At 35.3% G+C, this 22,983-nt stretch overlaps 2 protein-coding genes across 3 annotated transcripts; one reads left to right on the top strand and one right to left on the bottom strand.

Moving 5' to 3' along the window:
- Positions 1-6,768: 6,768 nt before the first annotated feature.
- sirt3 (sirtuin 3) lies at positions 6,769-12,203 on the bottom strand. 2 transcript variants are annotated; one of them, XR_009205927.1, is made up of 8 exons: positions 11,962-12,203; positions 11,747-11,840; positions 11,061-11,222; positions 10,751-10,983; positions 9,936-10,036; positions 9,650-9,811; positions 8,092-8,434; positions 6,769-7,092 (listed from the first exon to the last, which is right to left on the bottom strand). XR_009205927.1 is itself a non-coding variant. In XM_058401735.1 (8 exons), exons 1-8 carry the CDS (start codon positions 12,035-12,037, stop codon positions 7,069-7,071), a joined length of 1,065 nt encoding a protein of 354 aa, XP_058257718.1. In that variant the 5' UTR covers positions 12,038-12,203; the 3' UTR covers positions 6,769-7,068. The 2 variants fall into 2 exon arrangements, 1 of the variants encoding a protein (XP_058257718.1); XM_058401735.1 differs by having other exon boundaries at positions 8,222-8,434.
- A 638-nt stretch (positions 12,204-12,841) lies between these two features.
- Positions 12,842-21,165, top strand: LOC131360909 (26S proteasome non-ATPase regulatory subunit 13-like). The gene is made up of 13 exons (XM_058401734.1): positions 12,842-13,053; positions 13,388-13,466; positions 13,556-13,590; positions 14,373-14,428; positions 15,158-15,201; positions 15,290-15,376; positions 17,628-17,799; positions 17,901-17,980; positions 18,084-18,209; positions 18,318-18,380; positions 18,489-18,569; positions 20,049-20,165; positions 20,772-21,165. The coding sequence occupies exons 1-13, from the start codon at positions 12,953-12,955 to the stop codon at positions 20,865-20,867; spliced, it is 1,137 nt and encodes a 378-aa protein (XP_058257717.1). The 5' UTR covers positions 12,842-12,952; the 3' UTR covers positions 20,868-21,165.
- Positions 21,166-22,983: the final 1,818 nt, after the last annotated feature.

The following is a 22,983-nucleotide window of genomic DNA, read 5'->3' as shown; positions in this document are numbered from 1 at the left end:
CGTGTATGACCTTGCCAGTTTATCTCTTGACCTCGAGTTTCGGATTTGTGTTTTGGATTAGTTTTCTGAGTGACAGCTTTCTGGTATTTGACCCTTTGCTTTCGTTATCTTGACCACGATTTCTGCACGATTTCCTTTATGAAATCTGCACATGGACTCTAACACTCCTCCGCCTGACGAGGCGTTACAGTTAACATATTATAACGAGTGCATTAATATATATAAAGCTGAGATTTAAACTCCAGTCAGAGCTGCTTTTATATTAAATGAACCCCCTTTGGAGCGGATTTGAGAACTCAGCAGCGCTGTGGTATAATTTATCACACACATATTTTAAATATTTATGTATAGAAACTAAAGAAAGAAAGAAAGAAAGAAAGAAAGAAGCAGTTACATGACTGAATCCAAGACTAACAATTTTAGCTCTTCGTATTGAGAAGTGAAAAAGTTAAAGGTGAAAAGGTGTGAAAAGATATTTAGACAGTTCTGACTGGTTACAACTCTGTAATGAAGTTTGAAATTGGCTACGTGCAGTCCAGGACAAGGCTTAACATGCACTAAAACATGAGAAACTGTCTAATTAACTTCTCTTAAAGTCTGTCACGTCCCCTGTGGAATGTATTAAATGGCATACCGTATTCTGAGACTCGGCACCTTTGCAGAAGCCAAACTTTTTCATTTCATGTTGAATAATAGATCAAATGTCTGATCAAGTGAAGCAGTGTCAGTTTGCTGAACTGCCTGGTTGGAGAAAGTGTGACCTTAATCCTCGTTTCACGCTTTCTTTGTGAAGTAAGGAGCACGATACATATCCCAGGAGACATTTGTATATAACCCTCAACTATTTACTACAATTTTACACTATTATACCTTCAATGAGTGCTGCATAAAGCTATTGATTAATCCCTGATATTTACTCAGATTCCCAACAAAGACATTCTCAGGTGTTAGCTTAGCATGTGTTACTTACTCACTTCACAGGAGTGAAAACCAGGATACGAGCTTGTTAGACAAGCTAATCGACACGCTAAATCCTAGTTAACACTTTAGGGTTACTTAAGGAAAAGAAATTATAACAATCTAACGTTTATGACAATATATCCAGTAGGTGAGCATGTTAGTGTCACTTTTGTTGCATTAACTTAGCATCCAACGTGGCATCAAAAGCAACACTTTAATAAGCTACCGCCGTGGGTCTATAGGAATATAAAGAAAAATCTTTTCCAAAATACCCAAAAACAAATATTTGGAGCTTAGTGTAAGAACTACAACTAGCAAATTCTTTATGTGTAAATTAGCAAGTTGGCGCTTCATGAGGTTTTTCCTTAAATGAAACATATTTCATTGTTTAATCTTGTAAACAACAGAACCAGAAACTGAGTTATTTCTAAACTGAAGTAAAGCATTAGCAGAATATTGCCTTCCTGGAATGCAGTTAATGTATTTTAAAGGGTGGTTTTAAAGGGTTTAGGCATGTACATTAAGATGACTGGACTTCATAATGATCATCAGTTACTGGATGTGTGTAACTATTTTTAGTCTTAGATCCAGCTTGCCAGCTGCACTTGGGCTATCTTTGTGATTCCTTCTACCACTATTTGTCACACTATAACAGCTAGATTAACACAAATAGTGCTTCTATGCATGTTTTCATACTTTCACAGCTAATATCTTGGTACATAGAGAAGACTGAGGTGAATGACTCTGTACAAAGGTTGCATTACGTACTGCGTACTCTTTTTTCTCCATTGTTTTTTACTTACCCACCCACCCATGTGTAATGACACGAAGTTTTCGAGCTTCTCACTGAAGTGTGAAGGAAGCAGGTCATGCTTTTGTAGCTCATTAAAACCTGACATATCTGAGAGTCAGTTATCTGTGAATAGATAAACACAGATTTCTCACTTCCCAAAGCTCAGCTGCTCCATCTAAAGTGCTTCAGATAAAATTAGAGTGTTGGCTTGTGAAGTGCAAAATCTTTATAACAACTTGTCAAGGTATGATGTCAATGGTTTATAAGTATAAGGTTTATATTTGTCTATTTGACAATCCACAGACTTTGGGTCTATGTTAATTAGTGACAATCTACATACTTTGTGTCAGTGGTACAATTTAGTGGTCAATTTAAAGACTTTGTGTCTCTATGTTTGTCAGTACAAATATAGAAATTGTTTAGTAGTCAGTGACAATTTATAGACTTTGTGGTAGTCAATTAAGAGACTTTATGTCAATGTTACTCAATGAAAAGTTAGAGACTTTGTGTCTATGGTAGTCAGTGACAGTCTAGAGGCTTTGTCTGTGGTAGTCAGTGACAATCTTAAGACGTGTCTGTGGTAGTCAATAAAGATTTAGAGACTTATAGTATTTAGTATTCAGTGACAATCTAGAGACTTTGTGTCTGTTACTTAGTGACAATCTACAGACTTTGTGTCAGTGCTAGTCAATTTAGAGACTTTGTTTCTATGTTACTCAGTGACTTTGTGACAGTGGTAGTCAACAGACTTTGTGTCTGTGAGAGTCAGAGAAAATATGACTTTTATGACTGTGGTAGTCAATTTAGAGACTGTGTCAATGTTACTCAATGAAAATTATTGATAGTCAATAATGATTTAGAGAATGCCTTAGTATAGTAGTCAGTGACAGTCTGGAGAATTTGTATTGATGGTAGTCAGTGAAAATTTTGAGATTTAGTGTCTGTTACTCAACGAAAATTTAGAGAATTTGTGTCTTTAATAGTCAGTGACAATTTTAAGACTTTGTGTCTGTTAATTAATTTAGAGACTTTGTGTCAATGAAAATGTAGAGAATTTGTGTCTATGTTACACAGTGACAATTTAGAGACTTTGAGTCTGTGTTATTTAATGAAAATTTAGAGACTTTGTGTCTATGGTAATTAATGACATCTAGAGGGTTTGTGTTTATGGTTGTCAGAGAAAATTTAGAAACTTTGTGTATTGAGTACTCAGTGAACATTCTAGAGACTTTGTGTCTATGTTAAACAGTGAAAATTTAAAGACTTTGTGTCTACGGTAGTCAGTTTCGAGACTTTGTGTCTATGGTAGTCAATAAAAATTAAGAGAATTATTGTCTTAGGTAGTCAGTAACAATTTAGAGCAGAGGTGTGTGTGGGTTTTCATACCATTCAAGCAGAAGCCACACCTTAGTCTACAGAAATCCAAGATCTGGTTAAACTTCTGGCTTTTGCTCGAATGGTATGAGAAGCTGCACCCACACCGACCCTTTGTGAATAAGATTGGACAACCCTGATCTAGAGACTTTGTATCAATGGCAGTCAGTGGAAATTTAGAGACTTGGTATCATTAGTGTTCAGTGGCAACTTAAAGACTTTGTATCTATGTTAGCCAGTGACAGTTTAGAGACTTTTTATCTTTGGTAGTCCGTGAGAGTGGATGGTAAGGTATCAGAATAACAATAGGACCTCTCTCACTCTCTTCTATAGACTTCAAAGTAAGAAATAAAACCCAGACAAGTCGGTGTGGTGTAGTCTGCTGCAAAGAGGAGTAAATGCTGACACTATAACCTGCTACCATTTCTCTTATAACACAGCATTTTGCCAACAATGACATTGTATATTAATGTAGGAATGGCATGTAGTATAATGTAACCTTTATGCCATTTCTAGTGACATTTAATTTGTGGAACATCCATTAGACCCACAAGTTAGTCCCTGTTATCACTTACAGTATATCAGTTACAATTGACAGTAACTGTCATTTGTTTTCTTCACCAGCCTCTGCTTTCTTGAATTTAATAAGACTCTATATATATATATATATATATATATATATATATATATATATATATATATATATATATATTTTGGTGCACAACTCTAAACTCTTCTCCTCTTCTCTCCTGAAGTCTCCAGTGCCAGAAATATTTTACCCCAAAAAGCTTTACCTCTGAATGTTACAAATCACTGAAACTAGAGACTCCTCCCAACTGTTAAGAAATAGATGTCTCTCAATCAGCTTAATCATATACACAAGTTGGCACACTGGTCAGGATTCTGGCTCATGACACACTGGGACACTGCTGACTGGGATCTTTCTGACATGCATTGAAATCCATCTTTGGAAAGTCACTTCCAATTGTGTATTTGGAAGTTAGAAATTGCTAATGTGAGAGCTTTAACAGGCTACTTACATTCATAGAGGAAGGCAGGAATTTTTTTTGGAGGTGAGAGCCTTCAGAAAATATGAAGTCAGTTCCAGCAGTGAGCATAGCGGTGTATTGTGGGTGTATTTTTTAGGGAGCAAACTGTACACTGCAAGGGGTTTTACGATTGAGAGAGACAGCCCTTAAAATGTCCGACTCCTTGCTCAATGCCCTGACTACTAAACTACATATTTTAAAAATATGTGCCTTGGATTACACATCTGCCAAATGTAAGTAGTATGGAATTGATAATGTATTTGAATGAGCACATTAATATACACCTATCAGTTGGAGCCAGAACTGTTTGTGTGAGCTGCTGTTAGAGGAAAGATCAACACCTTTTCATCCAGCATTGAGAATTTCGCAGCGTTGGGGATTAGGTAAGAAACCTTTTTTCAACTATTTTTTACAGGACAATCTAACCAAAAGATACTTTTCTGAATGGAGATACTGTATTGAAGAAGGTGACAGCACGTCATGGCAGGACTCCTGACAGCTTAAGCTGTCTTCCTCAAATCTGAAGTGATGCCCAAGGAGCTTTATCTCAAAGCAGCAGAGAGAAGAAGTGGTGATATTTATCTGTGTTTGGTCCACTCAAGTGTGATTTAGCTTGGGTGCTCAAAGACGTGAGTCAGTGGTGGGTAAAAGTTTGTCATCTGATGATATTTTTGGTATATACTGTTAAATGCTAAAGTTTGTATTCTTATTTTGAGATCCTTAATGCCAGTTCCGTTTTACAGTCATTCAAGTAAAAAAGGATCAAACAGCGTATAATAAGATATTATCAAAGCAAACTGATATAATTCTGTCTGAATGGGACATAAATTCGTTCAACTTTAACCCTCTAAAATCGTAGACTTTTTGCAAGTCCCTTCTGCCACTCGTCGGTCATGTTACTGTTACTGTGTTTCTTCTATTCACAAATGACAGATTTCACTTACAATCTTTCAGTCTTCCTTAATATTTTGATATATTATCCCCTTCTCTTCTTTTTTCATAACAGCTGTTTTCCTATATCTTTTTCTATTGACCCTTAAATAACTGAAAGAGTCTGTATGAACTTTTTTTTTTTTTTCCCAATGATTAGACACCTTAATGAGGTGCATTCAAATTAATGAACTAGAACAGGCCTAATTCCAAAGAAAGAACCGTTATTATGATATTAATTGCTTTAAGGTTTAACCTGTATGCAGTAATATTTACTCATCAGCAGGAAAACACAATTAAATGAACGTAGAGTTCATGCAAAACCCATTTCTGCACTTTACCTACATACACTATATTGCCAAATGTTTTGGGACACACCTCCAAATCATTGAATTCAGGTGTTCCAATCACTTCCATGGCCACAGGTGTATAAATTCAAGCACCTTGGCATGCAGACTGCTTCTGCAAACATTTGTGAAAGAATGGGTCGCTCTCAGGAGCTCAGTGAATTCAAGTGTTGTACCGTGATAGGTTGCCACCCGTCCATTCCAGAAATTTCCTCACTAGTAAATATTCCATGGTCAACTGTTAGTGGTATTATAACAAAGTGGAAGCAATTGGGAACATCAGCAACGAAGTGGTAGGTTATGTAAAATCACAGAGAAGGGTCAGCACATGCTGAGGCGAACAGTGCGCAGAAGTCGCCAACTTTCTGCAGAGTCAATCGCTACAGACCTCCAAACTTTGTGTGGCCTTAAGAATAGCTCAAGAACAGTGTGTAGAGAGCGTCATGGAATGGGTTTTCATGGCTGAGCAGCTGCATCCAAGCCTTACATCACCAAGTGCAATTCAAAGCATCGGATGCAGTGGTGTAAAGAACTCCGCCACTGGACTCTAGAGCAGAGGAGACGTGTTCTCTGGAGTGACCAATCTTGCTTCTCTGTCTGGCAATCTGATGGACAAGTCTGGGTTTGGCGGTTGCCAGGAGAACGAGACTCACCTGACTGCATTGTGCCAAGTGTAAAGTTTGGTGGAGAGGGGATTATTGTGTGGGGTTGTTTTTCAGGGGTTGGGCTCGGCCCCTTAGTTCCAGTGTAAGGAACTATTAATATTTCAGCATACCAAGACATTTTGGACAATTTCATGCTCCCAACTTTGTATGACTGCGCACTAGTGCACAAAGCAAGGTCCATAAAGACAAATGCACTTCTAGAGGAATGGTCAAAAATTCTCATAAACACAATCCTAAACCTTGTGGAAAACCTTCCCAGAAGGGTTGTTGTAGCTGCAAAGGACGGGCCAACTCCATATTAAACAGTATGGATTAAGAATGGGATGTCATTAAAGTTCATGATGTAAAGGCAGATGTCCCAAAACCTTTGGCAATATAGTGTAGACCCAGATGAAAATGGTGAAAATGTGATGCAACGAAGTAACAAATACATGCACAGTGTATACTACACCCCACTCGCTTCATTGCACGACTTCATTATTTTCTTCCTTGGAGTGACAGAAGTAGAGCTCCTATTTTGGTTTATTTTAGTTTTTAGGGCAGTGCTGCAGATTTTGCTGATATTCAGCTTCTTTTCTTAGTCCATCCTAAATATAGGCCAAAATTCCGCTTTGGGAAGGAAGAAGACAAAACGACAACAGGAAAGTGACAACTTTTAAAGATTTTAATATTAATATTAATAAATAGGGAGAAAAATCTTAAGTCACCTGAAAACAATGTCACATTTAAACAGCTCATCGTTCATATCATTAATAATTACATATGAACTCCGAGACTGTAAAACAGTCACAAGACTAATGCAGAGAGCCGAGCCTCCTAGTGCCATGTTCATTACAGTTTGACTCCATCAAGGTTGTTAACGTGCCATGGACGTCGAGCCGAAACACATCACAGCCACAAAATGACTGAGAGGATGCGACAAATGAAGCTGGTCTCTCACGTCCGGATAGTCATTCCTCTCTCATCTTTGAAGCCTGCAGAAGAAATGGAAAACACTGTAGGCTCTGTGATGTCTGATCTCAGGTCGCACTCATTTTCTGCCTTTTTAACACCAAGCAGAGAAGCTGCACAGTCACTAAGATCCATCCTGAGTGCAGCGAAGCTAAGCCTTTTTTTAATAAGAGTTTTCAAGATGCACTACATGCAAATTGGATTCTTATAGATATATAACTTCAATTTATTAACTATATATTCTATAAATTAAATCAAGTCCCTGACTTATTTGTCTTCTTTTTCTCATTGTTTAACTAATTATAGCTAAAATAAATTAATTGAATGATGAACACTACTATTTTTCCTTTTTAAAATTATATTTATCTGGTTAATTTCAGCAAGTATGTTACATTTTATCTCTAACATACTGTATTATTGCACATATTTTCTCACTTTTTATAATCACATTTAATTAGAAAGATTGAATAATGAACAATAATTAAAAAGACAATTGATTAAAGAAGCTGTTATTGTTTTTATGCAACACCAGTATTTTAGTTGGTGGTGTCCGTATAGTTAATGATTATTATAACTCTTTATTAAATAATGTATTATAAAGAATGTAAATATTGCAAGTGCCATGAAATAAGTATAATGACTCTGATGGAAAAAAACTCCATTTCATTATAAATCATATTAGCAACTGTTTGTACGAAAAGTAGAATCTTTGAGATATTTACATGAATATCAGAGGATCTAAGTATTTGTTGCGTCCCGTTTTTGCTTTAATGACGGTGTACACTCAAGCACATACAGGCTCCACAGGTTTGTGCCAAAATCTGATGACGTGTTTTTGATTAAATTCATCAAAGTTTCATCTGAACATGTGCTTCAATAAAAGGGGTACGGTGCCAGGAAGATCTGAGTTAACTTGTTCAATAAGACAAACTGGCTTGGGATCAAGAAATCTTAATAGATAATTAAACATTTCCTATGTGTTTATTTCCAGTTCTATATGAAAGAATAGGGGTTTGACTCACTAGCCCACCGGTGTCTCTTTGGTACTTCTGGGATTCATGTAGACTGGTGTTCGACCATTGTTCACTTATATCCTTCAAATCTGCACATGTAAATTCGGTTAAATATCCAATATTATTCAGCATCACTGACCTTCTGGCCTTCATCAGCCATAAGAGCTTCCAGCTCAGGCATCCAGCCCAAAGCGTCTGCCAGTTTCCTCACGCCGCTCACTACATCACCCAGCTCTGCCACGTCATTGTGCCGTGAAGAGCCCCGGGCAAAGGGTCCCACCAGATCACGATTTATAAGGAGGCGAGACACAGAACCTCGCACAGCTCCGGATAAACTGGCAAACGGCTCCACCTGCAGAGAACCAGCAGAAAGCAAGAGCTAAACAGTGACATCTGCTGGTCAAACTGAGTAACTACAGCGCCTGACTGTCGTTTAATACAGATGTACTTCAGGCCAAAAAGGATTACAAATTTTTATTCACTTCCTCTTATTACACAGTAGCACAGTATTTAAAATTGACATGTTAAGTTCTTATATGCACTTAAAAATATCTTAATATCCGGTTCAGACCAATTGGTTCTGTCATTTGTAATGAATTACTTAATGAGTAGCACTTGGTGTTAAGTTAATGTTTATGTCACCTTATATTAAGGTCCTGATTATATTATAAAGGATATTATAGTACAGTATATATAAACAAAATTTAGATATATAATAAGTGTTAAATAAATTAGAGCTATATACTGTAAACAGAAAAACAAACAAATGAATACATACAAATTAGGGTAAAAAGAATGGCAGCATGTTGCTTAGAAAATAAATGTAATGAAATGAAATTATATTAAAGTTGCAAAATAATTGTAAAAAGTATACGACTAGTGTCTTATTATCTTGTGTCTTATGAAGACTATTAAAAAAGGAAAAAAAACTAATATACTAGCTAAAATTAATGCAAAAATAAATTATATATTAATATTCTAAATAATATACTAATATTTTACATGAAAATAATCATACAATCAGACGTAGAATTACAAAATATAAAAAACAGAATTCAGTAAGAGTTAAATAAAATTAAATGCTTTAAATAAAACAGATAAATTAAAATTAAACTTTTTGTAAATACAACGTAAATCATGCAAAATAAAATAAAAACAAATTCTATATAATAAATAAAATCTCAACTAAAATGAATCAAACCTCCTGACTAAATGGCTGTAAATTAAAATATAAAAATGTATTAATTAGATTTAAATATTAATGATTAATATTCGGTTATTTAAAAATATATATATTTTTTGTATTTTGTATGGTTAAATAAAAATCAGCTCTTATTGGTGCAGTCACAGTCTGTCAAACATCTGAGTTGGTCAAACTTTAATAGACGGCAGATTTTATTTTTTTACCTGTGTTGTTATTTTTTAAAAAGTGAGATTGCAACCTCACAACATTCACACTTGGAAAAAATCCCGTGCTGCATAAAGTATTCACAAACTCCAGCAAAAGTTTCCAAGTAAAGTCAGAAGGAAGGAGCGGTAATAACGTGATGACAGAGTCTTCTCTCACCTCTAAAGATGTTCCCATTACAATCAGTAAGTCTGCCATGGGGAAGTCGGTGAGGTAGAGGAAAAAGTGCTGAGGCAGCTCTTCACCAAAAAACACAATGTCAGGCTTAATGACTCCTTTACACTGAGAGCAGTGAGGAACTGTTCCTTCCATTATATCGCTCTAGGAAAGACGAACATATATAAAAAATCTTCAAATGTGATTTGGTACGAAAGAAAGATGTCAACTTATCATTCTTTCTCTTTATTACATGATCAGTTTATAAGGTGTGTAATATGACACTCACACGCAGCTCTTCACCTTGGTATTCTCTGCGACAAACTGTGCATGTGGCTGTCGCAAATGTCCCGTGTGCCTCCACTAACTTCTTAGCTGGAATTCCTGCCACTGTAGATAGATAGATAGATAGATAGATAGATAGATAGATAGATAGATAGATAGATAGATAGATAGATAGATAGATAGATAGATAGATAGATAGATAGATAGATAGATAGATAGATAGATAGATAGATAGATAGATAGAAAGATGGATAGATAGATAGATAGATAGATAGATAGATAGATAGATAGATAGAAAGATGGATAGATAGATAGATAGATAGATAGATAGATAGATAGATAGATAGATAGATAGATAGATAGATAGAAAGATGGATAGATAGATAGATAGATAGATAGATAGATAGATAGATAGATAGATAGATAGATAGATAGATAGATAGATATTTCAACCCATCTGTCCATCCAACTCCCTCCTCTATCTATCTATCTATCTATCTATCTATCTATCTATCTATCTATCTATCCATCCATCCATCCATCCATCCATCCATCCATCTAACTATCTATCTATCTTATCTAACTTTATGCCTCTCCATCCATCCATACATCCATCTATTTATCTATCATATAAGGACAATCCTTCAAGCTCACTGTCAAATAAGGGCTAGGGTTAGATGATTGCTGTATTGATAATCAATGCTGGTTTGCACAAAAAGCCTTGTTTCCTCTCCAGCCTTGTTAGACATTGCATCACTCAGATGCTCATCATTTTATCATTTCTGGAGCTGACTGTATATCAAGAGTCTATAAACTCACTTCTCTCCAGTCCATCGATGTTTTGAGTGTACATCCTGAGCAGCTGGCCTTTGTCATGAAGTAGCCGGATGAAGTAGTGCGTCAGATTGGGACGATAATTCCCTGGATACAACTCTTTAGCCAATGCAAAGAAAGGTTGAGGGTTGTAATGGAAATAGTTAATCTCAAATATGGCCTCAGCGTAGGGGAGGTTATACTTTTGGAGGTTGTTGTAAAGGCCACTTCCAGGTGATCTGTCAGAAGAGAAGGATGAATTAGAAAAGATTAGACTGAACTTCTTGTAATCATCAGTGCTTCTTCAAATGTTTACCTGAAATCTGGAATTCCACTTGGAGTACTAATCCCAGCTCCGGCCATCACCACTATCCGTTTAAACTCTCGATCTCTGATTCCTTTCGCAATGTCCTCTAAAGTCATCTTCTCTTTGGTGCCATCATGGCCTCCTCCAAAAAACCCTCTAAGGAAGCTTCTCCTACAAGACAACAATAATAAAGGAAGGGCTTGACACGTGCAAGGTGCACATTACGGACTTACATTTGTGGACACCTGACCTTCACACTCATGTGTGGTTCTTCCCCAAACTGTTGCCACAAACCTGGAAGCACACAATTGTCTAGAATGTCAATGTATACTGTAATTTTTTCTCCACTGGAACCAAGAGACTCAAACACTGTTCCAGCATGACAATGTTCCTGTGCACAAAGCACAGAGCTCTACAAAGACATGGTGTGGAGGTTAAGGTTGGATTGGAAGAACTCGAGTGTCCTGCACTGAGCCCTGACTCTGACTCAACCTCAGTGAAGTGGAGTTTCCTTATTCTCACAACATCGGTGTCTGATCTCACTAATGCTCTTGTAACATCTAGTGAAAAAACCTTCCCAGAAACGAAGAGTGGAGCTTATTACAACTAGAATAAGATGTTCATCAAACACATATGGGTGTGAGGGTCCTTGGCGATACAGTGCATGTTAAATCACATCTGTAGAGACTATTTACCAACATCCCAAAACACCTGAGTGTCCATGTCCGTCCAAGTCCAGCTTCTGAACAGGGACAAACTTCCTGTGGGCAAAGTGAATCCTTGATAGACCTAAAAGTTCAGCAGTCAGTGCAGATTATGCAGATATCAATGAATGAAATGTTTTATTATAATTTATGATATGTTCATAAATATAGTCTAGGTGTTGAAGATGGTCACTCTACATAACTACCTTTGCCTGTGAATATTCCTCCATTACTTTTGATATTTATAGTACACCGTCTCGGTAAAATCAGCAACGAGGTCATGCTGTTGGGTTTAAACAAAATAACGCAGATAAATCCAGAGTATTGCAACTTATACACAATATGTCAGACAGATCATTTCACGCAATTTAATATAATAATAAAAAAATTATATTATTGTACTCGGGTGCTACAACAGTGTTATGGTTTCGCTAATGACGTTAGTACGTCGACGCGTTACCGTAATACTTGTAATAAACACACATCTAATGTTAAGAATAGGTCAACAGCAACAACAGCGACATAAAATGTCTTTCAGTATTTTTTTAAAATTATATTTTATTTTTCAGAATTAAATTATACAACAGTATGTCATTTTAACAATTGTTAGAAAATATTCTTATTTTACGCACAATGTGCACGTACTACAATGTTGTAGGTAGATGTAAACATTCCGGCACTAGATTTATTCCCATAATCTGTAACGAAATGTAATCAGATGTAAAAAAAATTTTTTTACAAAAGATTAAATTCATTTATATTATTTTTTACAAAAGTATCATCCGTGCGCCACAGCGTGAAATGACTTTTATTATACAACTGAACTGATTTGACTGGCTGTGTTTCAATCCGCATACTACAGCACTAAAGAGTATGTTAGCTAGGTTATTTCAGCTGACGTGCTTACGCTATTTGAGTACTATTTAGTATGTAGCGCTGTTTGGAACACAGCCTCTTCTGCAATTGGTTCGCAGAATCTCATTTCCTGTGCTATGATTGGCTACTAGGTAACACTCACGAGTGATTGGATCGTAACAGTGATTGACAAACTAATAACCAATGAAAGAGCCGAAGGCGGGATTTGTCGTAACACTAAGGGGAAACAAAACACGCCGGTGACAGCTCGGGACAGTATTAGAGACTCATCAAGTGCATCAAATTCCAACATTGTTTTTTAATTAAAAACCGGCTTAAAAAATGAAAGATGTCCAGGGATATCTGGTTCTTCAGCAGAGCACGAGCGCAAGCCCTGAAATGGCGGCACAGTGGCACGCGCTTGAAGATTTGTACAACAGAAAGTAAGGCTGCTGTTTAGCATTAGCCAAATAACGTCACAGGTGCAAGTTTTAGCAAGTCATTGTTTTCCTCTCCTGCTGGATTTCATGCAAAAAATAAAATAACTTGATATTTAAATAACTTTTGACCAGATTTGCACATCATTAAAGTGGTTTACACAATATCTATATTAGTATATTAGACACATTATTATAGCCTGTACAGTGTACTTACAGTGTACAGTGTACTTAATAGGCAATATCAAGTCACCTTGCTGTAAAATAAATAAAAACATATTTTTTTTCACGTTATTATTATTTTTTTTATCGTCATGACAATGTGTTTTTTATTATTTAGATTGTGGCATCAGTTAACTTTGAACTTGACCGAGTTTGTGAAAGACCCTTATTTTCAAGCTGGAGACACTCTCATCCAGGTGAGGCTGTGTTACCATGGTGACCAGGTTTGTAGTTTTCTTTAATGCCTTAGTGATTCACATCTCACTGCTTTTTTTTGCTTCTACAGCTCTATGAAAACTTTCTCAGTGATTTCGAGCACAGGTAGGACAACCATGTAGATAACTCCTGTAAAGAGAGAGAGAGAGAGAGAGAGAGAGAGAAATATCAGTAGTCTGTAATATTGTTGTCCCTGATAGATGCTTCCTGGAACTTTTATTTTTCCTGGATTCAGGCAGGATCAAAATATAGGGTGTCCCAAAAAATCCTAAAAATAAGAGAAATGAACCATTTCAACCAAATTGATGAGCTTGCGATGTTTTCTGTTCAGGTTCAACATTGACCTTTCAAGGTTAACCCTAACCCTAAGAGCTTTTCGATCCGCCATGAGAATGATTTCAGTATGTAAACCATTCCAAAAGAGCATCTAGGAAAAAATATACAATATAAACTAAGAATGAAAAATATTTTGAGGACATTTTGCTCGGAAAAAAAAAAAAAAAAAAAAAAATATATATATATATATATATATATATATATATATATATATATATATATATATATATAAATAAATAAAATTAAAAATAAAATAAAAAAATAAAAATAAAATAAAAAGTATAATTGTCCCCTATTGTATGAAGACCTTTGGAAAGCTCTGTATCAATACAGAAATATATCTAGCTATTAATTATTTATCATTATATTAAAAAAAAGAGAGATCATTATAGATATAGTTATATCTTAATAATGATAAAATTCCTGTTACATATTTCAAATCATTTCACACTTGTTACTTATTCGATTTTTTTCCCTATTTTTCATTGCACTTTAATGCAATGATTTTTACATTTTTATTTTTAATTTGATTTTTATTTCTATATTTACAGAATAAACCCTCTCTCTCTGGTGGAAATTGTTCTCTTTGTTATCAGACAAATCACAGGTGAGCATGAAGCACACATGCAGCACCACCTTCGCCTTTTTATTGGAAGAGGGAATTTTTTTTGTCTTTCATTTCATACGTTATCAGACGTAATCATTTGGTGAATGGTTTTATGCAGTTTACTAGACGTTAGGCAGCAGTCACTCCAAGCTTTTAGATTTCAAGAAATTGACTAAAGACAAGTATTTATTAAATATAATATTATTGTCTAGAAATTGTCTAATATTCTTGTCTACAAGAAGGTATTCTTGTATTAAAAAAGGAATTAAAAGGAATTAAAAAAAGAATCCCAGAAACATTAGGTGCCATCCATAATGTATTATTTTCCTATAACTAGATGTCCTGTTTTCTATTATTTATTACATAATAAATGCAAATATCAAAATATTTTTAGGTTGTATGGCACATTTTGTAAAGTAACAGACAAAGTTGAGGTGAATAAATATCAAGTTATTGTAAGTTTATGTAGAAATGATTACTTGGTTATATTTCACAATTATTATCTACTACATTAGACTTTAGACATTCCTTGCAATAGATCATTGCAAGGAATGTGGGCGATACACACTCAGAGAAAATGCTGGCTTTTTATTATTTTACCATGTTGAAAATATGTTATTAAAAATGATCTTAATACGTTTGGATCATCATAGAGTTCCTCTAATGCTTGTAATATTAATACAACTGCTAAACTAAAATGCGCTTATATTTACTCTTCGTCCTCGACAGACCCAAATGATGCCATTACCTTTCTTGAGAAAACCAAAGAAAAGGTAAGAAACAGATTTATAAATCCTTCATAGAACAGCAGAAATCTCAGTTCGTTACTGGTTTATACTGTGTCTTCTGATTTGTCGACAGGTGAAGTGCAGCGACGAGGCTGTAATCTTGTGCAAAACGGCTATTGGGTGTCTGAAATTAGAGGTCAATGACCTCGCTACGACAAAGGTACATTATAACCAGAAAAGATTATGAAGGAATATGAAAGTTATTCAGTAGATATTATTAGGATATTGATCCCTGAGGGATACTCTTGTTGTACTCTTTGTGTTGTACTCATTGGGTTTATACACTTCTAATAATCTTGACATGTGACAGAAATTTGTCATTTTCTGACTTGCAACTGATGCCATGCGATTAATCTGGCTAGTTCCTTTATTTCATGTTTAGTTTAATTTTCCAGCCTTGATGTTTAGCTCCTCCCCCATCCAGATATTAAACTGTATTATATGTTCTATTGATTATTTCTGAATTTACATAATTAAAAAAATTAAGTAATGTTAATATTAATTGTAATGTATTTTTCAATTAATAGCCAATATGGTACAGTACCAAAAACCTGCTAAATTTGTAGAACGTGATTAGAAATAATGATTTAATCCTTAATCTTTAATCCTTGGCCCAGAATGCCTGTTTGTATTTGGATGTCTGGGGGTGGAGCTTTGGAAACATGGGCATGACTGAGGGGGCGGGGCTCAAGGGGTGTAGAAGTCTCTGTAGTCTACTAAGATAACTCTTAGAGAGCTAATGTTGGAAAAAAAAGTGTACTAATATAACCTGGTGCACATTTTAGTGTAAGTGTTGAAGTGTGGGTGGAGCTTATTTAATTTACACACTATAAACATAAATTCAGTCCACAATAAAGGCAGTCCAGCGTTTGTCAGAGATGAGCAAAAATTAGGTGTTTGACAACAGCTAGAACTGGGAAACTGGGGAAAACAATGTTTTGTTTGAATATGTAACCTGCGTCTCTTTTCTTTAGGTTTATTTTGTTTTCCTGAATGTAGCACACAAAAACCATTAGCATTGACTTTCAAGTAAAATCAGGCATCTAAAATGGACTCGTTTAGATCATTCATCATTTAGTAGTTTTTTCCTGGTACATTTCAAGCTTTCAGTATAACTGGGAATAATGTTTTCTGAATCTCCGTTTTTTTCAACAGTATTTAAGATTTTATTATTTCACTGTACCATCTGTCATAACAGTATGTCTAATTAGAAAAACATCTGGCTTAAATATTCAGACGCTACTGAAGGCAGCCATTAGCTAGATCAGATGTTTAATCCTACACACTGAGTTCGATTATGAAACTGATCTCAGCAGGTAGGCGTCACACGCTGGCACAGAGGGTAGCGCTTCTGCCTCACCGCTCCAGGGTTTAATCCTGATCTCGGGATGTTGCTTGAGCAGAGGTTTGCACGTTCTTCCCATGCCTTTGTGGATGATAGACGATACACAGCGAATATCACAATATATATTTTTCTGCAAACAAACTGCCAGTGAAATGTAATATCAATAATTCTGTAATTTAAGGTCTAAAGAAATAAATCAACTCAGAACGGGGTAAAAGGGATTTAAAAAAATCAATAATAATTAAAAAAAAAAATACAATTTAAAAGATAAAAAAAATTCACAGTTTGTTTATTTTAAAAAAAAACAAGTATTCATTAAAAAATACATAAATAAAAATTGTAAATATATTTCTGTGCTTGTGATATCTAAGAAAAAAGTGTAGTGTTATTTTTTTGTATCAAAAATACATGTGTATATACACATGATCAGCATCGTGAAACCTTTTTTTTATTTCTATAATCATATTTTTAAACACTGCATTTTATTTAATTACAAACTGACTGGAAACAGCTGACTTGATGTTTAAAACTTTTATGCAGAATCTTTACATTTGTAAAATTCACCTGTACATTTTTTCTTATCAATTAAAATGATTTTTTAATTTAAAAATAATTTTTTTATCTTAATCATCAATTATGATTTATTTTTAAATTTGTTCACAGATCTATTTTATAAGATACATATTGAGTATCGAAATTCGTTCATAGTATCAAGGTAGGATTTTTTTGTCATATTGTCCACCCCTAAAACTCCTGGTGGATCTTTAGTACCTGACAGTTATTCCCAGTCAAGCCACATCAGCACAAAAGACGTATATATGTGACACATGAACGTTTTTTTCTCCACATTTCTAAATTGTGTCCTGGTTATTATGCATGTCGATGTATTTTATAAATGTATCAGTGAGAAAACACCCAGATTCTTGCATAATTTTTCCAAACCTTTATGTAGGTTATTTGAGCTTCAGGAGGAATCCTGACTGGTAAATGTTACTTGAAGATGCAGTGTTTTTGCAGATAAGAGCCTGACATATCACACATTGATTCAGCGTTTCATTGTTTGCAGAAACTGATAGAGGAAGTGGAGGAGATGCTGAATAATTTGCCTGGTGTAACATCAGTTCACGGGCGTTTCTATGATTTATCCAGCAAGTACTATCGATTTGTGGGAAACCACGCTCTGTACTACAAGGATGCGCTGCGATATCTCGGCTGTATAGACGTAAAAGATTTATCCGGTAAGTCATGTAATTATTTTTGCATTGCGGACATCCGATGCCTTTTGACATTTCTTGGTATGAGAACTATCACCTCACGATGCCTCAATTCACTTTTTCAGAGACGGAGAAACAGGAGAGAGCATTTACGCTGGGGCTCGCGGGACTGCTCGGCGAGGGAGTGTATAATTTTGGAGAACTCGTAAGTCCCTTGGGCTTTTCTCACCATGCCTCTGTTCCACGGAGAACGTTCAGTCTCGTTGCTTTTCACAGTGATCAGTGTATAATAATTTTTTTTCTTTCAGTTGATGCACCCAGTGTTGGAGTCTTTAAGAAACACAGACAAGCAGTGGCTTATAGAAACGCTGTATGCTTTCAACAGTGGCAACGTCATCAAGTTCCAGGCTCTGAAGTCAGCCTGGGGTCAGCAGGTCAGCATGAAACAAAAAAACCCAGATAAATAGATAACCCTACACTAGTTCATAAGAGCAGTGCTGGGCTCATATTTTGTAAAAGTAATACAGAAGTTTGCATTGCAGCCAGATCTTGCAGCTCATGAGGTCAAACTGATGCAGAAGATTCAGCTACTATGCGTAATGGAGGTGATTTTTTTTTTTTATTATATTTTTGTCCATCCAAAAATCCATTTTTGTAGATTTCTGTTTTAATATTTCCCACAAATGAGTTGCTTGTTTCTTTTCTCCTTCTAGATGACTTTTGCACGGCCCACCAATAACAGACAGCTCTCGTTCCAGGAAATTGCACAGAGCGCCCAAATCCCGGTGAACGAGGTGATCACACAAATGCGTTGAAAAAAATTAATTTACTTAATTCAAATGCGTACATCCGGTCTACATGATTGAAGTGAGTAACATGAATCCAAAATAGTTTGAGCTTGTATTTTTAAAGCGCTGAATAAAATCAAACTCTGAGCTCACAACTCAGCTGAGAATTGACCACATGATACTGATGTTTTCAAACAGAAACATCTGCACCATTGCACTGTTCTACCATGCATGTCATAATCACCTAAATTCAGTTCTGTCGATATATATCCCTTCAGCACTAACATCCTCATGAGATTTCACATTGTAACTGGTTTATGTTAATACTTCATGAAATACTACATGTGATACTAAGTTAAATTTAGTATAAGCATGGAAATCACATATTGTTTAGAAACATGATACTTTTTTTGTTCTCTTAAATCCTTCAATCCTTCAATACTTAAATTAATATAATTAGATAAATAAATTGATGTTTCTGGGTTCCAAAGTCTAAGCACTTTTAGGGTGCAGAGACCTTTGGACATTTTCCAGTATAATGCAGAACCATGTTTTAGCTCAATATACAATACAGTGTTCATATCCCTTTAGCTAACATAAGCATTTGAATCAAAGGCAGAACCTGGAAGGTATTTTTTTAATTACATGCCAGATATTGCACATGATTGTCTCTTGCTGTAAGCATTGCCTTCAACTTTCATTTACAGTTGAAGTTGGACTGGCAGCTGGGCGTCATGGTATATTGTTAGCTAGGAGGTAATTATTTAATAGTAGACCCACTACTGCTGACATTTAGCTCCATTAAGAATCTTGTACAACACTGGGCTTACAATATGCACTAGTCACATAAGGAAAGCGTAACAATATGCCAATTTTTTTTTCTGTCAAACGTTATTTAGTCTGATTGAAAAAAACGTGATTGAACATTTATTCTAGTCATTTATTTGAATGTAATACTTATATTGAACATTGAGACATTTTAAGCACTGGTCCACACCCAGGTTATATACTGTTAAATAAGGATGAGATTTTATTCATTATATTTTTAAATAATTGTTTAATTAATAATTATGGACTGTTATTTGATCGTTGATTCCGATTAGTGTATAACAGCATTTCTGAAAGTAGAGCTGCATGATAAATCACAGGGTTGTGTCAGTTTGCTCGGTCTAATAAACAGATAAAATGTTATTGCTGTTTAACAAAGAAAAACTTTGATATGGTGCAGCTTTCTGTAAGAAAATGTTTACTTGCCATCTATGGAAGGAGTCACCAGTGTCAGTGCTTTGGATCATGAGTGAAAATAGGGTAATAGATGTGGTATAAGAGGAATAAAACATCTCTTCAGGATGTGCTTTTATTAGGAAATGGGGTGGTAACAGTAGCTCCGCTTCGTGTCAGGACACATCACACCATCTTGTTGTTGATTATTTTCCTGTAATTGCATTTACTCATAATGGACTTGTGCTTGGATCACGTGTGCAGGTGGAGCTGCTCGTGATGAAAGCACTCTCAGTTGGATTGATAAAAGGCAGCATCGATGAAGTGGATCAGACGGTTCAGATGACATGGGTTCAGCCAAGAGTGCTCGATTTACACCAGGTACTGCACCACTTCATTTTAATGTTCACCATTTGTCAGAATCGCGGGATGTTTTTGTACACTCTGTGACCAAAAGTATGTGGACACCTGACTATCACATCCAAACATGGCTGTTTCACAGAGTTTTCACTAGCCTTTGCTGTTATAATAAGCTCCACTTTTTTTGTGAAGGCTTTCCGCTAGATTTTGGAGCATGGCTTTGGGGATTTGTGTTTATTCTACTATAAGAGCATGAGTGAGATCAGGCGTTGATGTCAAGTGAGAAGGCATGGTGGTGCAGTTCAGCCCAAAGCTCAGCGGGGTTGAGGTCAGGGCTCTGTGCAGGACACTCGAGTTCTTCTTCACCAATCTTGTCCTTGGCACACCATGTCTTCATGGAGCTTGCTTTGTTCACAGGGGCATTGATATGCTGTCACAGTGTTTGGGCTTCTCCGTTCCAGTGAAGAGAAATTGTAATGCTAACAACATACAAAGGCATTCTGTACAATTCTGCATATCCAGCTTTGTTGCAACAATTTGGGGATGAACCACATACGAGTGTGATGGTCAGGTGTCCACATACATTTGACCATAGTGTATATGAAGGGCTGATTTTGTTTCTCTCAGATTAAGAGCATGAACGAACGGCTGGAGTCATGGTGTAAAGACGTGAAGAACATGGCGGTGTTAGTGGAGCAGCAAGCCCAGGACATCCTCACTTAACACGACGCATCGATCCAACACAAATCATTCCACTATTTATTTTCTTTCCCTCTGTTTACACTATATGTTGTCATTGAGGACTTTTATTTCCACACTTAATGTAAGCATTTATTTTCTATTGTGGTCTGTGCTATTTAAGCTTCATGAGGTTTTTTTCCGTAGTGTTTTTTCTAGATGCATTCCATTAATAGAATATAATATGACCTAAATATCTATGTATTTACCATTCCGGAAAATGCACTCTCAATCCAGAGAAAGAAATATTTAATATCTAATAAATAAATGTAGAGAAAATACAGGTCAAGAATAAAATTCATTCCGTACTCGGAAGTATTCTTGTGGATTAAGGCACCATATTAAATGTCTTTGTCTGGAATTTCAGATCTAATATTATTTAAATCATAAATGTATTATTTATTTATTATTATTAAAATAATAAATTATTTGTCTTCTCTTTGACAAATTTTTTTTTTTAAAACCTGCATATGGATACCTAAGTCATAAGTCTTATGTGCACTGTGTATATTTAAAACTTGTCCAGCACAGGGTAATATCTCCATTAAACAACTTGCTAGTTGGGCCTTAGCTACTGTTGCTTGTGACAATATATTGTGATAAAATAAAAAATAAGGTGTTAATCACTGCAGTGAGAGAAGCAATTTGTAGTGTGTTGCTGTGGAAGTCAAAATTATTCTGCTGCTAATTATCTCATATATTACAGGATAAAAAATGTATAAATTATGCTGACCAGGAATTAGACTGCTGATATACAGATGGTTGACAAATCAAAATAAAAAGGGAGTTATGTACTGGGGGGTATTTATTTATTTATTTATTTATTTATTTTTATTTATTTTACTGACATGGCTTGGCTTGCTTAAAAAAGGTTGCATTTATATTTTAATGTGTGTGTGTGTGTGTGTTTTTTTGTCCCGGATAACCCTACACCCATTCACAGGACTCACTGAATGCTAAGATATACATGTAGATTGATTAGTGCATTAGTGACATTAGTGAAAGTCAAACTTAGAACCTGAAAATCTGTGTATGGGTTTTATTTCACTTCATTAGGAATAGACATGAAACTTTCATGGTTCATGTTTCCATAAATTATTATTATGATGATTTCCACATTTTGGTGATGATGGTGGTGATAATATGCCAGTTAATATGTCATGTGTTTTGCTTTTTGGATCGATGACACCTGTAATGTATATGTTTTGCTTTTTTTCCCCTTAAGCCAAATTGTGTGATGGAAAAAAAGATAGATCAACATCTATAATTATTACATATAAATGTAATAATATAATGAATAACAAAATCATTCTCAAAAGAAATTATTTTAAATATTTTACATCCAAAAACATCTTGTGAAAAATTCTCTTATGAGTAGTTGTAAATTTTCATTCAAATATGAGATTGCGTAAATGAAAAATTCCCTTTTCTTTACTTCATCCAGTAAAGGCTTCACAAAATGTAAATTGTGTGGTTGCCAGTCATTTTTAACCAGTGTTCTGCAGGGAATATTGATTTTGCATGGTGTATAACCTCATATTTAGACAAAAGAAGAATAAGTTCAAATGCAGCCATAGTTCCTGGTTATCAGTAACAATTTTTCAAAGTTTTTTCATCCTAGATTGGCAATTTCTTAGCATTTAATAGAAATGTATTAGATATTGTGAGAAATACATTGTCTCCAGGTGTTCAAGCACAAAATTGTTACTCATTGCCGGTGTTATTTCTTTTATATTCTCTTTTTAAAATTCTCACCCATAAACTAAACTAAAAAAAAACCCAGAAATCTGCTATAAAAATATTTGAGATGTGTGAAAAGGATTGCGCTCTGGCTAAAAGTTGCAGTACAATTCTTGTTTGCTTTTTTATTATTATCAATAATCTTATGTAACTTCCTGTGAATATGCAAATGTGATCACTTGTCTGTGTATACAGTTTACGACAGAATATTTTAAGTGACCCAGCATGTATTTATCTCACACTGAATAAGCTGATATAATCTTAGTGTGTTCTTGACTGTTGAAAGCGATAACGTTGTCAAGGTGAAACTAACCCTAGGTTTTGCTCGGTCAGTCAATGTGACCTTTCTTGGGTTTGACTC

This window comes from Hemibagrus wyckioides, linkage group LG10 (genome assembly GCF_019097595.1).
Source record: "Hemibagrus wyckioides isolate EC202008001 linkage group LG10, SWU_Hwy_1.0, whole genome shotgun sequence".
NCBI lineage: Eukaryota > Metazoa > Chordata > Actinopteri > Siluriformes > Bagridae > Hemibagrus > Hemibagrus wyckioides.
The sequence above is the reverse complement of the archived record's forward strand: the minus strand, read 5'-3'. Positions and strand labels throughout refer to the sequence as shown.

What these genes read in the sequence shown, in the direction of transcription:
- sirt3 (XM_058401735.1), bottom strand. Translation starts at nt 12,037, where the DNA reads ATGACCTCGTTGCTGATTTTACCGAGACGGTGTACTATAAATATCAAA. An exon ending in CATCGATGGACTGGAGAGAA is followed by an intron (nt 10,037 to 10,750) that starts GTGAGTTTATAG and finishes ATCTATCTACAG; the next exon opens with TGGCAGGAATTCCAGCTAAG. An exon ending in TAATGGGAACATCTTTAGAG is followed by an intron (nt 8,435 to 9,649) that starts GTGAGAGAAGAC and finishes GGTTCTCTGCAG; the next exon opens with GTGGAGCCGTTTGCCAGTTT.
- LOC131360909 (XM_058401734.1), top strand. Translation starts at nt 12,953, where the DNA reads ATGAAAGATGTCCAGGGATATCTGGTTCTTCAGCAGAGCACGAGCGCA. An exon ending in ATGACCTCGCTACGACAAAG is followed by an intron (nt 15,377 to 17,627) that starts GTACATTATAAC and finishes CATTGTTTGCAG; the next exon opens with AAACTGATAGAGGAAGTGGA. An exon ending in TGTATAATTTTGGAGAACTC is followed by an intron (nt 17,981 to 18,083) that starts GTAAGTCCCTTG and finishes TTTTTCTTTCAG; the next exon opens with TTGATGCACCCAGTGTTGGA.